Genomic DNA, 17801 nt, shown 5'->3' on the forward strand with positions numbered 1-17801 from the left:
ATGCACTGCAGGAACTCACCAAGGCTCCTTAGACAGCATCTTCCAAACCCATGACCACTACCATCTAGAAGGACAAGGGCAGCAGACACATGGGAACACCACCACCTGGATGTTCTCCTCCAAGCCACTCACCATCCTGACTTGGAAATATATCTCCATTCCTTCACTGTCGCTGGGTCAAAATCCTGGACCTCCATCCCTAACAGCACTGTGGGTGTACGGACACCAAATGGACTGCAGCGGTTCAAGAAGGCAGCTCAGTACCACCTTCTCAAGGGCAGTTAGGGATGGGCAATAAATGCTGGCTTAGTCAGCAATGCCCATATCCCATGAATTAATTTTTTTAAAATTACATTATCCTCATTACATCTCTCTGTTAAATCTCAGCCTCCATCCCTGGTTAACAGAGATAACCATTGTGATGGTTTCACCAATTGTGGAATTTTCTTTCCTTCTCTGCCACCACTCTGCCTCATCATTGAGGTGTTTGGACTCAAAGCTAGATGCTGCTTGATGAATAAGTTGTCGCCATTTTGAACTATTGGTAGCAAGCTCCTCCCAGTCAGTTAATAAGGCCATAAAATGGGGTTCATTTCCGGTAGTTAGAATTGAAAAGCAGAGGAATTTGATCATGTGATGGGATACAAGGAGTTTGAAGTTTGATAGATCTTAATGGGGGTTGGTAGCATTTGTTGGAGTTTGTTGGTGTGACGGGGTTTGATGATGCGATGGATTTGATGGTGCTTTATGGGGTTCGATAGTGTTTGATGGTGTAATGGAGTTTGATGGTATTTTATGGGATTTGATAATGTTTGATGGTGTAATGGAGTTTGATCGTGTTTGATAGTGTATTATGGGGTTTGTTAGTGTGTTATAAGACTTCATGGGATTTAGTGATGTTCTATGGGGTTTGACAGGGTTTGATGGTGTTTTATGGGGTTTGATGAGGTTTGATGGGCTTTGATGATATGATCAGACTGGTAGCTGGTTTATTATTAACTAGAATTTGAACATGAAATTTGACATAATTGTGGCAAGGTTTAGAGCTGAGGGCACTGTGTGATGGACTAGGGTCAGATTATGTTGTAGGGGTGAGGGTCAAGGACTTGCCGTGGGCTAGGGTCAAGGGGCATTGGGAGAGGATTGAGATTTGGGGCGCCAGGTGAAGGGCTGGGATTGGGGTTGGAATTGGGGGTCACTCAGGGAGCAATGATTAAATTGTGATGGTTCTAAAGGTCCAATGATTTATCAGCATTTGGACTTTAACCCACATGTCTACATCACAATGCCCCATAACTTCAATTCCTTTCAACCCTGCAAAGTGATATCTGTCAATATCTTAGTAGAATGTTCTGCTTTTGCACTAATATGAGACTTTGCAGAATTAACCAAACTGTGCAAACTATGCAGGACATTCAAATTGGAAAGGACCCAGGCATTTCACAGGAAGAAACACAGTTCAGTGAAGGTTTAGTTCCAAGTGGCAGCACTTGGAACAAAGTATACACCATTTTATACCTCCCGCCACTCTGAAAAACAACCATTCAATACTACCCTCTGCTTTCTGTACCTAAACCAATTTTATTTCCACACTGCTACTGTGAATCCCAAGGGCTTCAATTCTGCTAACAAGCCTTTTATTTAATTATATTGTCAAATGCCTTTGGAAAGTCCATCCACAACATTAACCACACCACCCTCGCCAACCTTCTCCATACTTCAAAGAACTTGATTATATTAATCAAACACTATTTTCTTTCAACAAATCTGTGCTGACTGCTGTTGGAATCCTGCAGAATTAAAGATGAGCAATAAACTACTTTATAACATGGAATCAGTCTCAGCACAGAAGATGCCTATTCAGCCTATCATGCCTATGCCAGCTCTGAGCAAGAGCAATTTAACTGATCCCATTCCTCTGCCTTTTTCCTGTGAGCTTGTAACTTCTTTTCTCTTCAAATGTTTATCCAATCCCTTTTTGAAATCCACAACTGATATGCCTGGGATGTTGCCTGGGATTTAAGTTATGAAGAGAGGTTGGATAGACTTGGGTTGTTTTCATTGGAACAGAGAAGACTGAGGGGTGACCTGCTCGAGGTGTACAAGATTATGAGGGGCATGGACAGGGTGGATAGGGAGCAGCTGTTCCCCTTAGTTGAAGGGTCAGTCACAAGTTCAAGGTTAGGGGCAGGAGGTTTAGGGGGGATATGAGGAAAAACCTTTTTACCCAGAGGGTGGTGACGGTCAGGAATGTGCTGCCTGGGAGGGTGGTGGAGGCGGGTTGCCTCACATCCTTTAGAAAGTACCTGGATGAGCAATTGGCACGTCATAACATTCAAGTCTATGGGCCAAGTGCTGGTAAATGGGATTAGGTAGGTAGGTCAGGTGTTTCTCATGTGTCGGTGCAGTCTCGATGGGCCGAAGGGCCTCTTCTGCACTGGGATTCTGTGCCTTCATCGCACTGTCAGGCAGTTAGCCACTTGCTTCATAAAAAAAGTTTTTCCTCTAGTGTCTGTTGCACCTTTTGCCAATCACCTTAAATCGATGTCCTTTGGTTCTCGATACTTCTGCCAACACTCTCTCTGACCACTCCACTCTAATACTCTGCTCTTACTCCTAACTAGCTCAGTCTGGACCTCGAGCTTCATACCTACTGAACTGATCGTGTGTGTGTGTTTGTGGTCCCTCCTTCTCTACTTCCCTTAGGTTCCTCCCACCCTGCTGACTGACAATCTCCCCTTCCTGCACGAATGCTTTCTTCTGCAGTGTGATCGTGCTCTGAAATAACTACCCAGATGATGTTTTGGAGTGTCTCTAACTGAGGCTGCAGCTCAACTTCGCTGAAGGTGTTCAAAGGCAGTCATTTTTGCAGATGTGGCAATCTGGGTCAGATTTGCAATTCACAACTTTCAGATACTGCAGCTCTGATACAGTTCCTGTGGTGCCTGTTCTAATTATTTATTTACTGTTAAATACAAACAAGTAATTTGTTCTTAACTTGTCCCACTTAGCACAGTGTGCCACACTATATGAGGGAGAGACAAGGCTGTATAGTGATCACTCCTTTCAATACTCCATGGATTTCCTGCTGGTGGCTCCCTCACTATCTGATGCAGGCTGCTATGGCCTTCAGGATGCAGCCAGCATCAAAGCCCCACCCCTTCAGAATACAGTCTGTGTCCTTACTTCCATCATGTGTTCAACATCATGTTTTTGATTGATATAAAACCACAGAAGGATACACAATGTTGAGATGGTTGATAGTGAGGAAGATAGCTGTAGACTGCAGGAAGATATCAATGGACTGATCAGGTGAGCAGAAAGAGAAGTGAGAGGCAATGCATCTGGGGAGGTCAAACAAAGCAAATGAATACACAATAAATGGGAGGATACCGAAAGATGTAGAGGAAGTGAGGGACCTTGGAGTGCATGTCCACAGATCCCTGAAGGTAACAGGTCAATAAGGTGGTTAAGGAGGCATATGGAATGCTTTCCTTTATTAGCTGAGGCATAGAATACAAGAGCAGGGAGGTTATGCTGGAACTGTATAAAACATTAGTTAGGCTACAACTTGAGTACTATGTGCAGTTCTGGTCACCTCATAACAGAAAGGATGTAATTACATTAGAGAGGGTACAGAGGAGATTTACAAGGAAGTTACCAGGACTGGAAAATTGCAGCTATGAGGAAAGATTGGATAGGCTGGGGTTGTTCTCCTTGGAATAGAGGAGGCTGAGGGGAGATTTGATGGAGATGTATTTTTGATTTGATTTGATTGATCTGGATAGAGTGGGTGGGAAAGAGCTGTTTCCCTTAGCAGAGAGGCCAGTGACTAGGGGACATTGATTTAAAGTGATTGGTAGAAAGGTTAGAGGGGAGGTGAGAAAAACTTTATCATCAAGGGGTCTGGAACTCTCTGCGTGAAAAGGTAGTAGAGGCAGAAGCCCTCGACTCATTTAAAAGGTGTCTGGGTATGCACCTGAAGTGCTGTAACCTGCAGGGCTACAGACCAAATGCTGGAAAGTGGGATTAAATTGGGTAGCTCGTTTTTCAGCCGACGCCATATGATGGGCAGAGTGGCCTCCTTCTGTATTAAAGTTTTCTACATTTCCTAAATATCTGGAAAGGAGGAATATGCAGGAATGTGGGGAGAGGACAGGGGAGTGGCAGTACATGAATTGCTCCTTAGGAGAACCAGCACAGACACAATGGACCAAATGGCCACTTTCTGTGCTGTAACGATTCTATAATTCTCAGGTCATTTGCGTGCCCAGATATGCTACAGGACACACCCTGTGAAAGTAATGGAGGAGGCTGGGATGTTAGTTGGTAGATACAATTTGAAATTGTGAGGGCTTTGTAGGGTTGACTGGGCTGACTTTGTACAACACCCATCTTTGTATGCCTGACTCATTGCTGATAGTTCCAGCCTTGATTTTTTTTTAAACAGCTGGATGGCTTACTCGAGCACTTTTCCATTCTTTCATGGGATGTGGATGTTGCTGGCTAGGCCGACATTTATTGCCCATCTCTAATTGCCCTTGAGAAGGGGGTGGTGAGCTGCCTTCAGCTGCTGTAACCAATCTGGTGTAGGTACACCCACAGTGCTATTAGAAAGGTAGTTCCAGGCTTTTGACCCAGCGACAGTGAAGGAACGGCTGATATATTTCCAAGTCAGGATGCTGTGATTTGGAGGGGAATTTGCAGGGCTGATGTTCCAATGAGTTGGCTGCCCTTGTCCATCTAGATGATGGAGGTCCTGTGTTTCAAAGGTGCTATCATAGAAGCCACTTCAAATATGAGGCTGGAGTTACATGCAGGCCAGTCAGGGTTTGGTCCCTAAAAGACATTAATGAACTGTTGTGCTTTTACTGCAATCCACTGTGTTTCAGTCTGTTGCCAGTCCACAAATTACCAAATTTGGTGTTGATAATACTGGCTGAACAACTCAGGACATGAGTTTAAAAGCAATGAGCAGGCTCAAGGGGCTGAATGGCCTACTCCTGCTAATTCTCATGTCCTTATGACCTACTGTACACACATTCAATAATTGATCAATACATTAATCATTAATATCAATACCCAGCTCATATTGGCGGTATAACTTGAACCATACAGTAGAATGCCATTACTAGGCCAGGGGTCTCAGTTCAACCACTGCTTTCAGTCACAGTGATGTAGGCAGTGGGTGGGTGAAACTACAAACCATGTCCAAAGGATCAAAAGCTTTGATTACAGTTTGTGATGTTAACCCAAAAACACGCAGGTAAATAATGCTGTATGAATAGAAATAATCAGACATGACAATAGGACAAATCACAAACACCAAATAAGACACTCAATTATTCTGTTTATTTTATATAGAAAACTTTGAATATAAAAATATTGCTGAGCAAGAACCTGTAGCGGTAAAAAATATTTGCTCTCTAGTGTAAAATCAGAGAGCAGGATTTAAAACAGCCTGCACACTATCAAGGAGGCACTTTGATTTCTCTGATCCACATCTTTCTCACAGCCCCACAAACACAGCCCTGTGCTAGTCAAGGAGTTGACTGAGTCAGGTCTGCTGAGCCAAATATCTCCTTTACATTTCACCTTCATGGCAGAGTCTGATTTACTCTCATGTGGCCAGCACCTGCTTTGCACATTTCAGTCTTGGGAAGTGGACAAGCCTCAGCGTAAAGGAGCTGAAGGTTTGAACAGAATGAGTGATTCTTTGATTAGTGAGTGACAACAGTAACAGTGAGGCCAATCTCAACTACACACTCTTACAGTTGTCATTTCAGCCAACCTAGTAAAACAGGTTCAGAAAACCCATCATATTGTACACTAGACAGAGTGAGAGCACGCACAGTCTATTGTTATACGATAAAATTCTTCAAGATTCACCAGGAGGTTCTAGTGTCCCATAGTGGGCTTCACATTTAATCCTGAGAAAATAATTCTGGCTCCCAAAAGGTTTCTGAATAAGTGTAACACAGACAATCTAAACTAAATACACATTACAAACAAGTGGAAAAACATTATTACATCAAAGGATCTGTTATTTTACAAAGTGAACTGATGACATTAAAAGGCACATATGGTACAGGCTGTTTCCCCCTCCCCCCAGCACAGTCCGTCCACACCCCCTCCCCGCCCAGCACAGTCCGTCCATACCCCCTCCCCCCCAGCACAGTCCGTCCATACCCCCTCCCCCCCAGCACAGTCCGTCCACACCCCCTCCCCCCCAGCACAGTCCGTCCACACCCCCTCCCCCCCAGCACAGTCCGTCCACACCCCCTCCCCCCCAGCACAGTCCGTCCACACCCCCTCCCCCCCAGCACAGTCCGTCCACACCCCCTCCCCCCCAGCACAGTCCGTCCACACCCCCTCCCCCCCAGCACAGTCCGTCCACACCCCCTCCCCCCCAGCACAGTCCGTCCACACCCCCTCCCCCCCAGCACAGTCCGTCCACACCCCCTCCCCCCCAGCACAGTCCGTCCACACCCCCTCCCCCCCAGCACAGTCCGTCCACACCCCCTCCCCCCCAGCACAGTCCGTCCACACCCCCACCCCCCCAGCACAGTCCGTCCACACCCCCTCCCCCCCAGCACAGTCCGTCCACACCCCCTCCCCCCCAGCACAGTCCGTCCACTCCCCCTCCCCCCCAGCACAGTCCGTCCATACCCCCTCCCCCCCAGCACAGTCCGTCCATACCCCCTCCCCCCCCAGCACAGTCCGTCCATACCCCCTCCCCCCCAGCACAGTCCGTCCATACCCCCTCCCCACCCCCAGCACAGTCCGTCCATACCCCCTCCCCCCCAGCACAGTCCGTCCATACCCCCTCCCCCCCAGCACAGTCCGTCCATACCCCCTCCCCCCCCAGCACAGTCCGTCCATACCCCCTCCCCCCCAGCACAGTCCATCCATACCCCCTCCCCACCCCCAGCACAGTCCGTCCATACCCCCTCCCCCCCAGCACAGTCCGTCCATACCCCCTCCCCCCCAGCACAGTCCGTCCATACCCCCTCCTCCAGCACAGTCCATCCGCACCCCCTCCCTCCAGCTCAGTCCGTCCATACTCCCTGCCACAGTACAGACCGGTTAACCCCAACTCCCCAGCCCAGTCATCCATCCCACTAACTCAAAAAGGGAGCTGTGCAGAAGGGGAAGGGAGAATGCTCTGGAATGTCCCAGATCAATGTAATTATTGCCTACACGGCCATTACACTGTGAATATTGATTGGTTCAGTAACATGATAAGTAGCCAAACGTCCCACAGAACATCTTCACTCAGGGAATGTCTTTACGAAATTTTATACATTATCTACAAGTTCAGAAACCGCTTCAGTGTCAGGCATCATATGGTACAGGTAAAAGTGAAAGTGTGCTCCTAACTTCAGTTCTCTGATGGATCAATTCAGCGGATAGACCCAGGGCAGAGTAAGAATCTGAAAAAAAAATCAGCCACATGGCTGGGTGGCACTCAGCACACACTAAACTCCAGAGCGCATCTTGATCCACTGTCGGAACTTTGCAGCCTTGGTGTAGACCCCTGGTTTATTCCTCCTCGCACATCCATCTCCCCAGCTGACAATTCCAGCTAAGAACACTCGTCCATTTTTCTCCACACTGGACATAGGACCCCCAGAGTCACCCTGAAAACACAAAGTGAAACCATTAGCATCATGGACCAATAAACAGCCAAGTATAGGCTTGGTTACTATAGCTCAGATAAAACAAATCCACTGTCGTAGGTTGTATTGCTGTTAAACTCTCCATTTCCAGAGACTCATGATGCTCAATTTAAAAAAAGGTCAAATGGTCCCAGCATTTGAAGAACCCCTCCTCATTCCGGCTCCAGACTTACACTCAGCTGCTTTCTGGGTGAGCACCAGCAGTAATTGATTGCATATGCCAGAGGTAACATATGGCAGAGCAAGTGAACTACACTCACAGACCCCTTCTCCTACACGTAGATCCCTTCCCCCACTCACAGACCACCAAATCTAACTCTCAGAACTCCCCACCCCCACTCGCAGACCACCCCCCCAAAACTCACTCTCAGAACTCCCCCACCCCCAAGCACAGACCCCCCAACCCCCTACCCCATCACTCGAGGTTCAGCTCTGGCGGCAATCACAAAGCTGCAGCAAAAAATGGCAACGACTAAGGAAACATGAAGCGCAGCAGATGCATGGGAACACCACCACTACCATCATCCCGATTTGGAACTACAAGCGCCGTTCCTTCATTGTCGCTGGGTCAAAATCTGGGTGCTCCCTCTCTAACACCTCTGCTGTGCTTCAAGGCAGTGGCTCCCCACAATCATATCTTAATCATGGAGCTATACAGCACAGAAACAGGCCCTTTGGCCCATCGTGTCCGAGTCGTTGGTACAGTGTGTGTGTTTGTGGGAGGTTGGGTAGTTGGATAGGAGTGTGTGTGTGTCTGTGTCTGTGTGAGTGAGTGAGCGAGAGTGAGTGAAAGTTGGTGAGATAGATGGGGGTGTGCGTGTGTGAGTGTGTGTAAGTGAGAGAGAGAGAGAGAGAGAGAGAGAGAGTGAGTGAGTGAGTGAAAGTTGGTGAGATAGATGGGGGTGAGTGTGTGTGAGAGAGAGAGAGAGAGAGAGAGAGAGAGTGTGAAAGTTGGTGAGATAGATGGGGATGGGGGTGTTTGTGTGTGTGTGTGCGTGCGCGCTCGTGAGAGTGAGAGAGAGAGGTGTGTGCGCGAGAGAGAGAAGTTGGTGAGATAGATGGGTCATAGTCAGAGTTATACAGCATAGATACAGCCCCTTCGGCCCATCGTGCCCGAGCCAGCCATCAAGCACCTATTCTATTCTAATCCCATTTTACAGCTCTTGGCCTGTAGCCCTGTATGCTATGGCGTTTCAAGTGCTCATCTAAATACTTCTTAAATATTGTGAGGGTTCTTGCTTCTACCACCACCCTCAGGCAGTGTGTTCCAGATTCCAACCACCCTCTCGGTGAAAGCATTTTTCCTCAAATCCCCTCTAAACTTTCTGCCCCTTTCCTCAAATCTATGCTCCCTGGTTATTGACACCTCCTCTAAGGGAGAACGTTTCTTCCTATTTACCCTATCTATGCCCTTCATAATTTTGTATACCTCTATCAGGTCCCCCCTCAGCTTTCTCTGCTCTAAGAAAAACAACTCTAGTCTATCCAGTCTCTCTTCATAGCTGAAACGTTCCAGCCCAGGGAACATCCTTGTGAATCTCCTCTGCACCCTCTCCAGTACAATCACATCCTTCCTATAATGTGATGACCAGAACTGTACACAGTACTCCAGCTGTGGCCTAATTAGCATTTTATACAGCTCCATCATAACCTCCCTGCTCTTATATTCTATGCCTTAACTAATAAAGGCAAGTGTCCATATGCCTTCTTAACCAAAACAAAAACTGCTGGAAAAACTCAGCAGGTCTTACAGCATCTGTAGAGAGAAAGACAGAGTTAACGTTTCGTGTCCATATCACTCTTCTTCAGAGCTAAAGAGAAGTACAAATGTGGTGAAATATATACTGTTTAAGGGAGTTGAAACAGGTGAAGCTGGAGAGAAGGCCAATGATAGGTGGAGGCAAAGGAGAGATTGCAAAAGATGTCATAAACAAAAGGTCAAAGGGGTGTTGATGGTGGTGATACTGGCTAAAGGAGGTGCTGATGGAGACATTAAGGGTAGAAAGCAGAATGAGCAAGTGACAGGTGGCCCTAGTGGGGGTGGGGATGGTGATGGGGAAAAAAAGATTGAAAATAGGCTGAAAGGTGGGGATAAAATAATGAATAAAAATGGAAATAAATTTAAAAACAAAATAATAAAAAATAATTGGAAAAAATAAATAAAAATTTAAAATAAAAATTTAAAATAAAAATGATAATTGAAAAAAAAGGGGGGTGGGGATGGAGGAGAGTTCATGATCTGAAGTTGTTGAACTCAATATTCAGTCCGGAAGGCTGTAAAGTGCCTAGTCGGAAGATGAGGTGCTGTTCCTGCCATTTCAACACTCCACCCTGCTCTCTTGCCCACATGTCTGTCCTTGGCTTGCTGCATTGTTCCAGTGAAGCTCAACGTAAACTGGAGGAACAGCACCTCATCTTCCGATTAGGCACTTTACAGCCTTCCGGACTGAATATTGAGTTCAACAACTTCAGATCATGAACTCTCTCCTCCATCCTCTCACCTTTTTCAATATTCATTTTTATTTTTAAATTTTTATTTATTTTTTTCCACTTATCCTTATTATTATTATTTCTTAAATTTATTTCCATGTTTATTCATTGTTTTATTCCCAGCTTTTAGCCTGTTTTCGATCTTTTTCACCATCACCGTTCCCTCCCCCACCCCACCCCCACTAGGGCCATTTGTCACTTGCTCATTCTGCTTTCTACTCTTAATGTCACCATTAACACCCTCTTTAGCCAGTATCACCACCATCAACACCCCTTTGACCTTTTGTTTATGACATCTTTTGCAATCTCTCCTTTGCCTCCACCTATCATTGGCCTTCTCTCCAGCTTCACCTGTCCCACCCCCTTAACCAGTATATATTTCATCACATTTGTACTTCTCTTTAGCTCTGAAGAGTCATACGGACTCAAAACGTTAACTGTCTTTCTCTCTACAGATGCTGTCAGACTTGCTGAGTTTTCCAGCATTTTTTATTTTTGTTTCAGATATCCAGCATTCGCAGTGTTTTGCTTTTATCTTAGTGCCTTCTTAACCACCTTATCTCCCTGTGCTGCTACCTTCAGGGATCTGTGGACATGTATACCAAGGTCCTTCTGATCCTCTGTACTTCCTCAAGTCCTACCATTCATTGTGTATTCCCTTACCGTGTTAGTCCTCCCAAAATGCATCACCTCACACTTCTCAGGATTAAATTCCATTTTCCAATGCTCTGCCCATCTTACCAGCCCATCTATACTGTGATATAAGGCTTTCCTCCTCATTATTTACGTCACCACCAATTTTTGTGTCATCTGCGAACTTACTGACCATACCTCCTGTATTCATGTCCAAATCATTAATGTACACTACAAACAACAAGAGTCCCAGCACCACTCCCTGTGGTACACCACTCGTCGCAGGCTTCCAATTGCAAAAACAACCTTCGACCATCACCCTCTGCCTCCTGCCACTAAGCCAATTTTGGATCCAATTTGCCAAATTTTCCTGGACCCCATGGGCTCTTACCTTCTTGACCATCCTCCCATGCAGCACCTTGTCAAAAGCCTTACTGAAGTCCATGTAGACCATGTCAACTGCACTACCCTCATCTACACAACTAGTGACCTCCTCAAAACATTCAGTCAAATTTGTTAGACATGATCTCATCCGACAAAGCCATGCTGACTATCCCTGATTAATCCCTGCCTCTCCAAGTGGAGATTAATCCTGTCCCTCAGAATTTTTTCTAATAGTTTCCCTACCATTGATGTTAGACTCACTGGCCTATAATTACCTGCTTTATCCCTACTACACTTCTTGAATAATGGTACCACATTCACTGTCCTCCAGTCCTCTGGCACTTCTCCTGTGGCCAGAGAGGATTTGAAAATTAGTGTCAGAGCCCCTACAATCTCCTCCCTTGCCTCACATAGCAGCCTAGGATACATCTCATCTAGACCTGGCGATTTATCCACTTTTAAGCCTGATAAAACTGCTAGTACCACCTCCTTTTCAATGCTAATTTGTTCAAGTACATCACAGTCCTCCTTCCTGATTTCTACACCTACATCGTGCTTCTCCATAGTGAACACAGATGAGAAGTAATCATTTAAAACCTCACCTATGTCATCCAGCTCCTTGCAGATTGCCACTTTGGTCACTAATGGGCCCCACTCTTTCCCTGGTTATCCTCTTGCCCTTAATATCTTTATAAAATGCCTTGGGATTTTCCTTTATCTTGCCCGCCAGTGTTTTTTCATGCCCCCTCTTCACTCTCCCAATTACTTTTTTTAAGTACCCCTCTATACTTTCTATACTAGAGCTTCTGCTGTTTTAACCCCTCTGTATCTGCCATAAGCCTCCTTTTTTTTTAAACCTTATCCAATCCTTTGTATCCCTTGACATGCAGGGTTCCGTGGACTTGTTGGTCCTATCCCTTCATCTTTACGGGAACATGTTGGCTCTGAACTCTCACTATTTCCTTTTTGAATGACTCCCACTGGTCTGATGTAGACTTTCCCATAAGTAGCTGCTCCCAGTCCACTTTGGCTAGATCCTGTCTTATTGAAATCGGCCTTCCCCCAATTCAGCACCTTTATTTCCTGTCCATCTTTGTCCTTTTCCATAACTACCATAAACCTTGGAGAGTTATGGTCACTATCCCCAGATGCTCCCCCCCCCACCGATGCTTCTACCACTCACCTGGCTTAATTCCCTAAGATTAGGTCCAGTGCCGCCCCTTCTCTTGTAGGACTTTCTCCGTGCTGGCTCAAAAAGCTCTCCTGGATGCACTCCTCTAAGCCTTCCACACTAAGACTATCCCAGTTGTTATTGGGCAAGTTGAAATCCCCTATCATTATCCTATTATTTTTACACTTCTGAGATTTGCCTACATATCTGCTCCTCTATCTCCCCCTGACTGTTTGGAGGCCAATAGTGTACTCCCAGCAAAGTGAATGCCCCCTTTTTGTTTTTAAGTTCTACCCATATGGCCTCATTTGAGGAACCTTCTAAGATACCATCCTTCCTTTCTGCAGTAATTGACTCCTTGATCAATAGTGCAATGCACCTCCTCTTTTACACCCCATCACGCCTGAAAATTCTGTACCCTGGAATACTGAGCTGCCATTCCTGCCCTTCCCTCAACCATGTTTCTGTGACAGCAACAATATCATATTTCCATGTGTTAATCAATGCACTCAATTCATCTGTCTTACTTGTAAAACTCCTTGGATTAAAATAGATCCAACTCAGCCTTGCATTATTCCCCTGTGCCTTAACAAGTCTCTGCCTTCCAGACTGACTTAGTTTCTCTTCTATATTTGGTTGTGCTACTGTACCTCCACCCTGTATCCCATCCCCCTGCCAAATTAGTTTAAACCCTTCCCTCAACAGCACTAGCAAACCCCCCCTCAAGGATGTTGGTCCTGTTCTGGTGCAGGCCCGTCCAACTTGTACAGGCCCCACCTTTGCCAGAAACAGACCCAGTGACCCAGGAAACTAAAGCCCTCCCCTCCTGCACCATCTCTTCAGCCATGCATTCATCCCCTCTATCCTCCTATTCCTATACTCACTAACACGTGGCACAGGGGATAATCCAGAAATTATAACCTTTGAGGTCCTGCTTTTTAATCTGCTGCCTAGCGCCCTAAATTCTTGTTGCAGGACTCCATCCCTCTTTCTACCTATGTCGTTGGTACCAATTTGAACCATAACATCTGACTGTTCGTCCTCCACCTTCAGAATGCCCTGCAGCTGTTCTGTGACATCCTTCACCCTGGCATCAGGGAGGCAACACACCATCCTGGAGTCATGTGTACAGTCACAGAAGCACCCGTCTGCACCCCTCACTATTGAGTCTCCTACCACTATTGCTGTTGCACTCTTACTCCTCCCCCCTTGTGCAGCTGAGCCGCCCACAGTGCCGTGAACTTGGCTCTGGCTGCACTCTCCAGAGGAACCTTCACCCTCAACATTTTCCAACACACAAAAATGATTCTGGAGTGCAATGCACTCTGGGACTTTGCTGACTACCTGCCTGCCTCTCTTCTTCTGACTGGTGGTCACCCATTTCCTCTCTGACTGCACTTTAAGCTGCTGAGTGACCAAATCTAAAAACGTGCTATCCACGTAACCCTCAGCCTCGCGGATGCACCGCTGCGTCTCCAGCTGACACTCAAGCTCCGAAACCCGTTGCTCAAGCTGGTCAAGCTGGTGGCACTTCCTGCATATGTGGTCACCCAGGCGGCAAGGAGTGTCTAAGAATTCCCATATGTACAACACACGGGACTGAACTCCCATGCCATACCTTTTATTTGTTTTTAATTAAAAGACTATTTTCTTAAATTTAAGCCCTGTTCTGCTCAGTGAGGTCTTGCTCTTTACAGCCCCTTAGGGATGGGCAACAAATATTGGTGACCTCACATGCCAAGAACGAACAAAAGAATGAATAACTCCCTACAAGCATCTGGGCCTTCAAGGCTCCAAAGGCACATGTGAAGAATGCCAACAGGATGAAGAAGCCCAATTACTACCAGTTTCATTAAACTGGTCTGTGGCACTGTGGCAGACCCATTGCTACTGGAAGCACCGATTGCCCTTCCAGCATTTGGTCCACAAATTCAGCAGGGACACCAAGACTGATCTGTGCTTCCACAGTTTGGTCATCACCGCCTGTAGGAGGCCAGTGAGGCTCTTTGACGACATCAACCTGTGCGCCCTCTGTGCTAAATAGATTATCATCATCAAGAACAACCACCAGATTGGGAATATCTGCAGGGAGAGTGAACCTGAGCTGAACATCTCCTAACAGCAGCAAAAACATGCATCAGTGACTGCAATGAATCACTGGCACCCTCAGCTATGATGTGTGGATTAGGTACACATGATGGAAACAAATCAGGATGAGAATCTCCAGCTACAGGATCATAAAAACGAGATTCCTGATGGTCACTGACCTGAAATATTAATTCTGTTTCTCTCTCCACAGATGCTGCCTGACCTGCTGAGTATTTCAAACATTTTGTTTTTATTTCAGATTTCCAGGAACTGCAATATTTTGCTTTTGAGATTCCATTTGATGGGCTTTAATAAAAGTTTTGAAAATGATTGAATGAAAAAGGAGAAGCGAGTAACTGTATACAATTGGCTGAAAGGATGGACAGAACAAAATTAATGTCGTGGAAATTAATTACTCATATATTCGAACAATCAGGTAGAAGGTGTGGATGGGCTCAGAGGGCTGATTACTCAGCTCATTCCACATTCTATTCACACTGGAGGGTTGCAACGTCCCACTCTCACTAAACTGCTGCAAGAGGAAATGAAATATTGCTACTTTATGGTGTCGACCTCAATGAGGGAACTTTTGCGGGTGAATCAATGTCTCTAGAGAGACACAAGAGTTAGTGTGGGTGCAGGTGGTGTCTGGAAGAGGAAGTAACTGCTACACCTAACCTACCACCAGCTCATGTGTATGAAAGAGATTGTCAGAATGTTATGGGGTCACCTTACCTGACAAGCATCAATGCCTCCACTCAGGAATCCAGCGCACAACATGCGGGAGGTTACAACGCTGCTCAGCAGCGTATTACATATCAGTCTCTTTATGATTCGTAACTCAGCTTTCTGCAACACTTTGGCCTCATGACCTACAGGAGGAAGAGGAGAGGGAGGACGTTACACATCATTTACTCCACGTAACTTACCAATTATAATAAACCTCTTAAGACAGGGTTCCATCATCAGCAAAGCCGTCAGCTGAATCCAGTGATATCAGCCTGTTCCAGGAACTCGCCCAGCTCCCTTTTTAAATGCTTACATCCACTGCTTGAGCCGATAATTTATTGTGAAGTTCTGTAATCCTCTGGGAAGGGGAAAACCTCCCACTGTCCAAACTATCGGCAACATAACTCTTCAATCGGCCTTCTCCGCCCTTCCAACCCTGATTGTTTTAATTCTTATCGACATTCCAAGCCCACAAGGGTTCAGAGTTCCAGCTTAGTGTGTGCATGATGTGCAGAAGGGACTGGTGCTATCAATGTTTCTGCTGCATAGTGCAGATCACCACGTTTAATTGGACAGTTTGTACCAGCTTGGATCAAACAGCACAAATGAAGGAAAATGGCATCAGAATAAAGTGTTGAAGGCTACACGCTTCACTCACCATCTTCCTTCAGTTTCCCCCAGCCTGTGACCCAGACGCTTTTGCCCACAGGGAAGCTGTGTGTTGCATCTGGGAGGCAGATGGGCTGAATGACACTGCTGAAGGTCACAGGACTAGACAACTCCAACAGGGCAATGTCATTATCGAATGTCTGTGAATTGTAAGACTCATGAACAATGATCTGTTTGATGTCCCTCTTCATCACTTGATCATTCAACTTCAACTGAACATGAAGCCCAAGGTATGCAGTCCAGAGGTTAGGATCAGAATATCTACAAGAAAAGAAATGTAGAGATTAGTAGGGGATAGTGGTGGCAAAAGGCAGGGCGCGACAGAGAGATTTAAAGTGAAGAACAGAGGGACAACAGATAGAGGTCAGCAATGGTGGCAGCTATAATAAGTATAATCACGTTAACGAGAAGCAGAATCTTTGATTTTGCATCTAAAGGCACAGAAAACAGCAGCACTGATATGTTTTAGCTGTAGATTATCCTCCTGAAATGTACACCATAGAAGAACTTTTGACCCATTGAGTCTGTGCTGGCTGTTTTGAAATCCAATTCAGTTAGTCCCAATCCCCCACTCTTTCCCTGTCTTCCTGCAATTATTTCTCCTAGTATATATATAGTAAAAGGTAGTAAGAGGAGGAGTGGGTTGCTTAGGGACCAAAAGGGAGATTTACACATGGAGGCAGGGGGCATGCCTGAGGTATTAAATGAATACTTTGCATCTGCTTTTATAAAAAATGATGCTATGCAGTTCATGGTGAAAGAGCAGGTAATTCAGACACTGGAAGGGTTTAAAATTGATAAGGCAGTGGTATTGGATGGGGTCTCTCTACTTAAAGTGGATAAGGCACTAGGACTGGATGAGATTCATCCAAGGATACTGAGCGAAGTGAGTGGAATTTGCGGAGGCACTAGCCATAATTTTCCAATCATAAGCCTAGAAACTACAGGCCAGTCAATTTAACCTTGGTGGTGGGAAGCTTCGAGAAATGATCATTTGGGACAAAATTAATAGTCACTTGGGAAATTGCAGATTAATTAAGGAAAGTCAGCATGGCAAATCGTGTTTAACTAACTTGCTGGGTTTCTATTTAATGAGGTAACAGAGGGTTGGATGAGGGCAACGATGTTTACGTTGTGTACATGGACTTCCAAAAGGCATTTGATAAAGTGCCGCACAACAGGCTTGTGAGCAAAGGTCTAGCTCATTGGAATAAAAGGGACATTAACAACATGGATACAAAATTGTCTGAGTGACAAGAAACAAAGAATAGTTGACAGCGGTTATCTTTCAGACCGAAGGAAGGTTTGTAGTGGAGTTCCCCAGTGCCTGCTTTTCCCAACATATATTAATGATCTGGACCTTGGTGTTCAGGACAGTTTCAAAATTTGCAGATGATACAAAACTTGGAAGCATTGTGAACTGTGAGGAGGACAGTGTATAACTTCAAAAGGACTAACACAAGGTTGGTGGAATGGGCAGTCAAGTGACAGATGAAATTTAATGCAGAGAAGTGTGAAGTGATTCATTTTAGTAGGAAGAATGCAGACAATATAAAATAAGGATACAATTCTAAAGGGGGTGAAGGAGCAGAGGGACCTTGATGTACATGTGCTCAAATCATTGAAGGGGGCGGGACAGGTGAAAGTGTGGTCAATAAAGCATAGAGCATCTGAGCTCTATCAATAGGGGTATAGAGTACAAGAGCAAGGAAATTATGTCAAACTTGTATAAAACACTGGTTTGGTGGAGTATTGTATCCTGTTCTGGTCACCACACTTTCGGAAGGATGTGAAGGTATTGGAGAGAGTGCAGAAAAGATTCACTAGAATGATTTCAGGGATCAAGAACTTCAGTTACATAGATAGTTTGGAGAATTTGGGACTGTTCTTCTTGGAGAAAAGAAGGTCGAGAGGAAATTTGATAGAGGTAGTCAAAATTTTGAAGGGACTAGACAGAT

At 45.5% G+C, this 17801-nt stretch overlaps 1 protein-coding gene across 1 annotated transcript in view; it reads right to left on the bottom strand.

Annotated features, from left to right (window-relative positions):
- Positions 1–7059: 7059 nt before the first annotated feature.
- The window catches only part of LOC144668511 (suppressor of tumorigenicity 14 protein homolog), an 80828-nt gene continuing 70086 nt past the window's right edge, over positions 7060–17801 (bottom strand). Inside the window, exons 17-19 of the mRNA XM_078530607.1 lie at positions 15833–16104; positions 15181–15317; positions 7060–7640 (exon numbers count right to left, since the gene is read on the bottom strand). Coding sequence (XP_078386733.1) covers positions 7479–7640; positions 15181–15317; positions 15833–16104 — 571 coding nt within the window. The 3' untranslated portion in view covers positions 7060–7478. The remainder of the gene's footprint in view (positions 7641–15180; positions 15318–15832; positions 16105–17801) is intronic.

The sequence above is a fragment of the Cetorhinus maximus genome, chromosome 2, assembly GCF_964194155.1.
Source record: "Cetorhinus maximus chromosome 2, sCetMax3.hap1.1, whole genome shotgun sequence".
Taxonomy (NCBI): domain Eukaryota; kingdom Metazoa; phylum Chordata; class Chondrichthyes; order Lamniformes; family Cetorhinidae; genus Cetorhinus; species Cetorhinus maximus.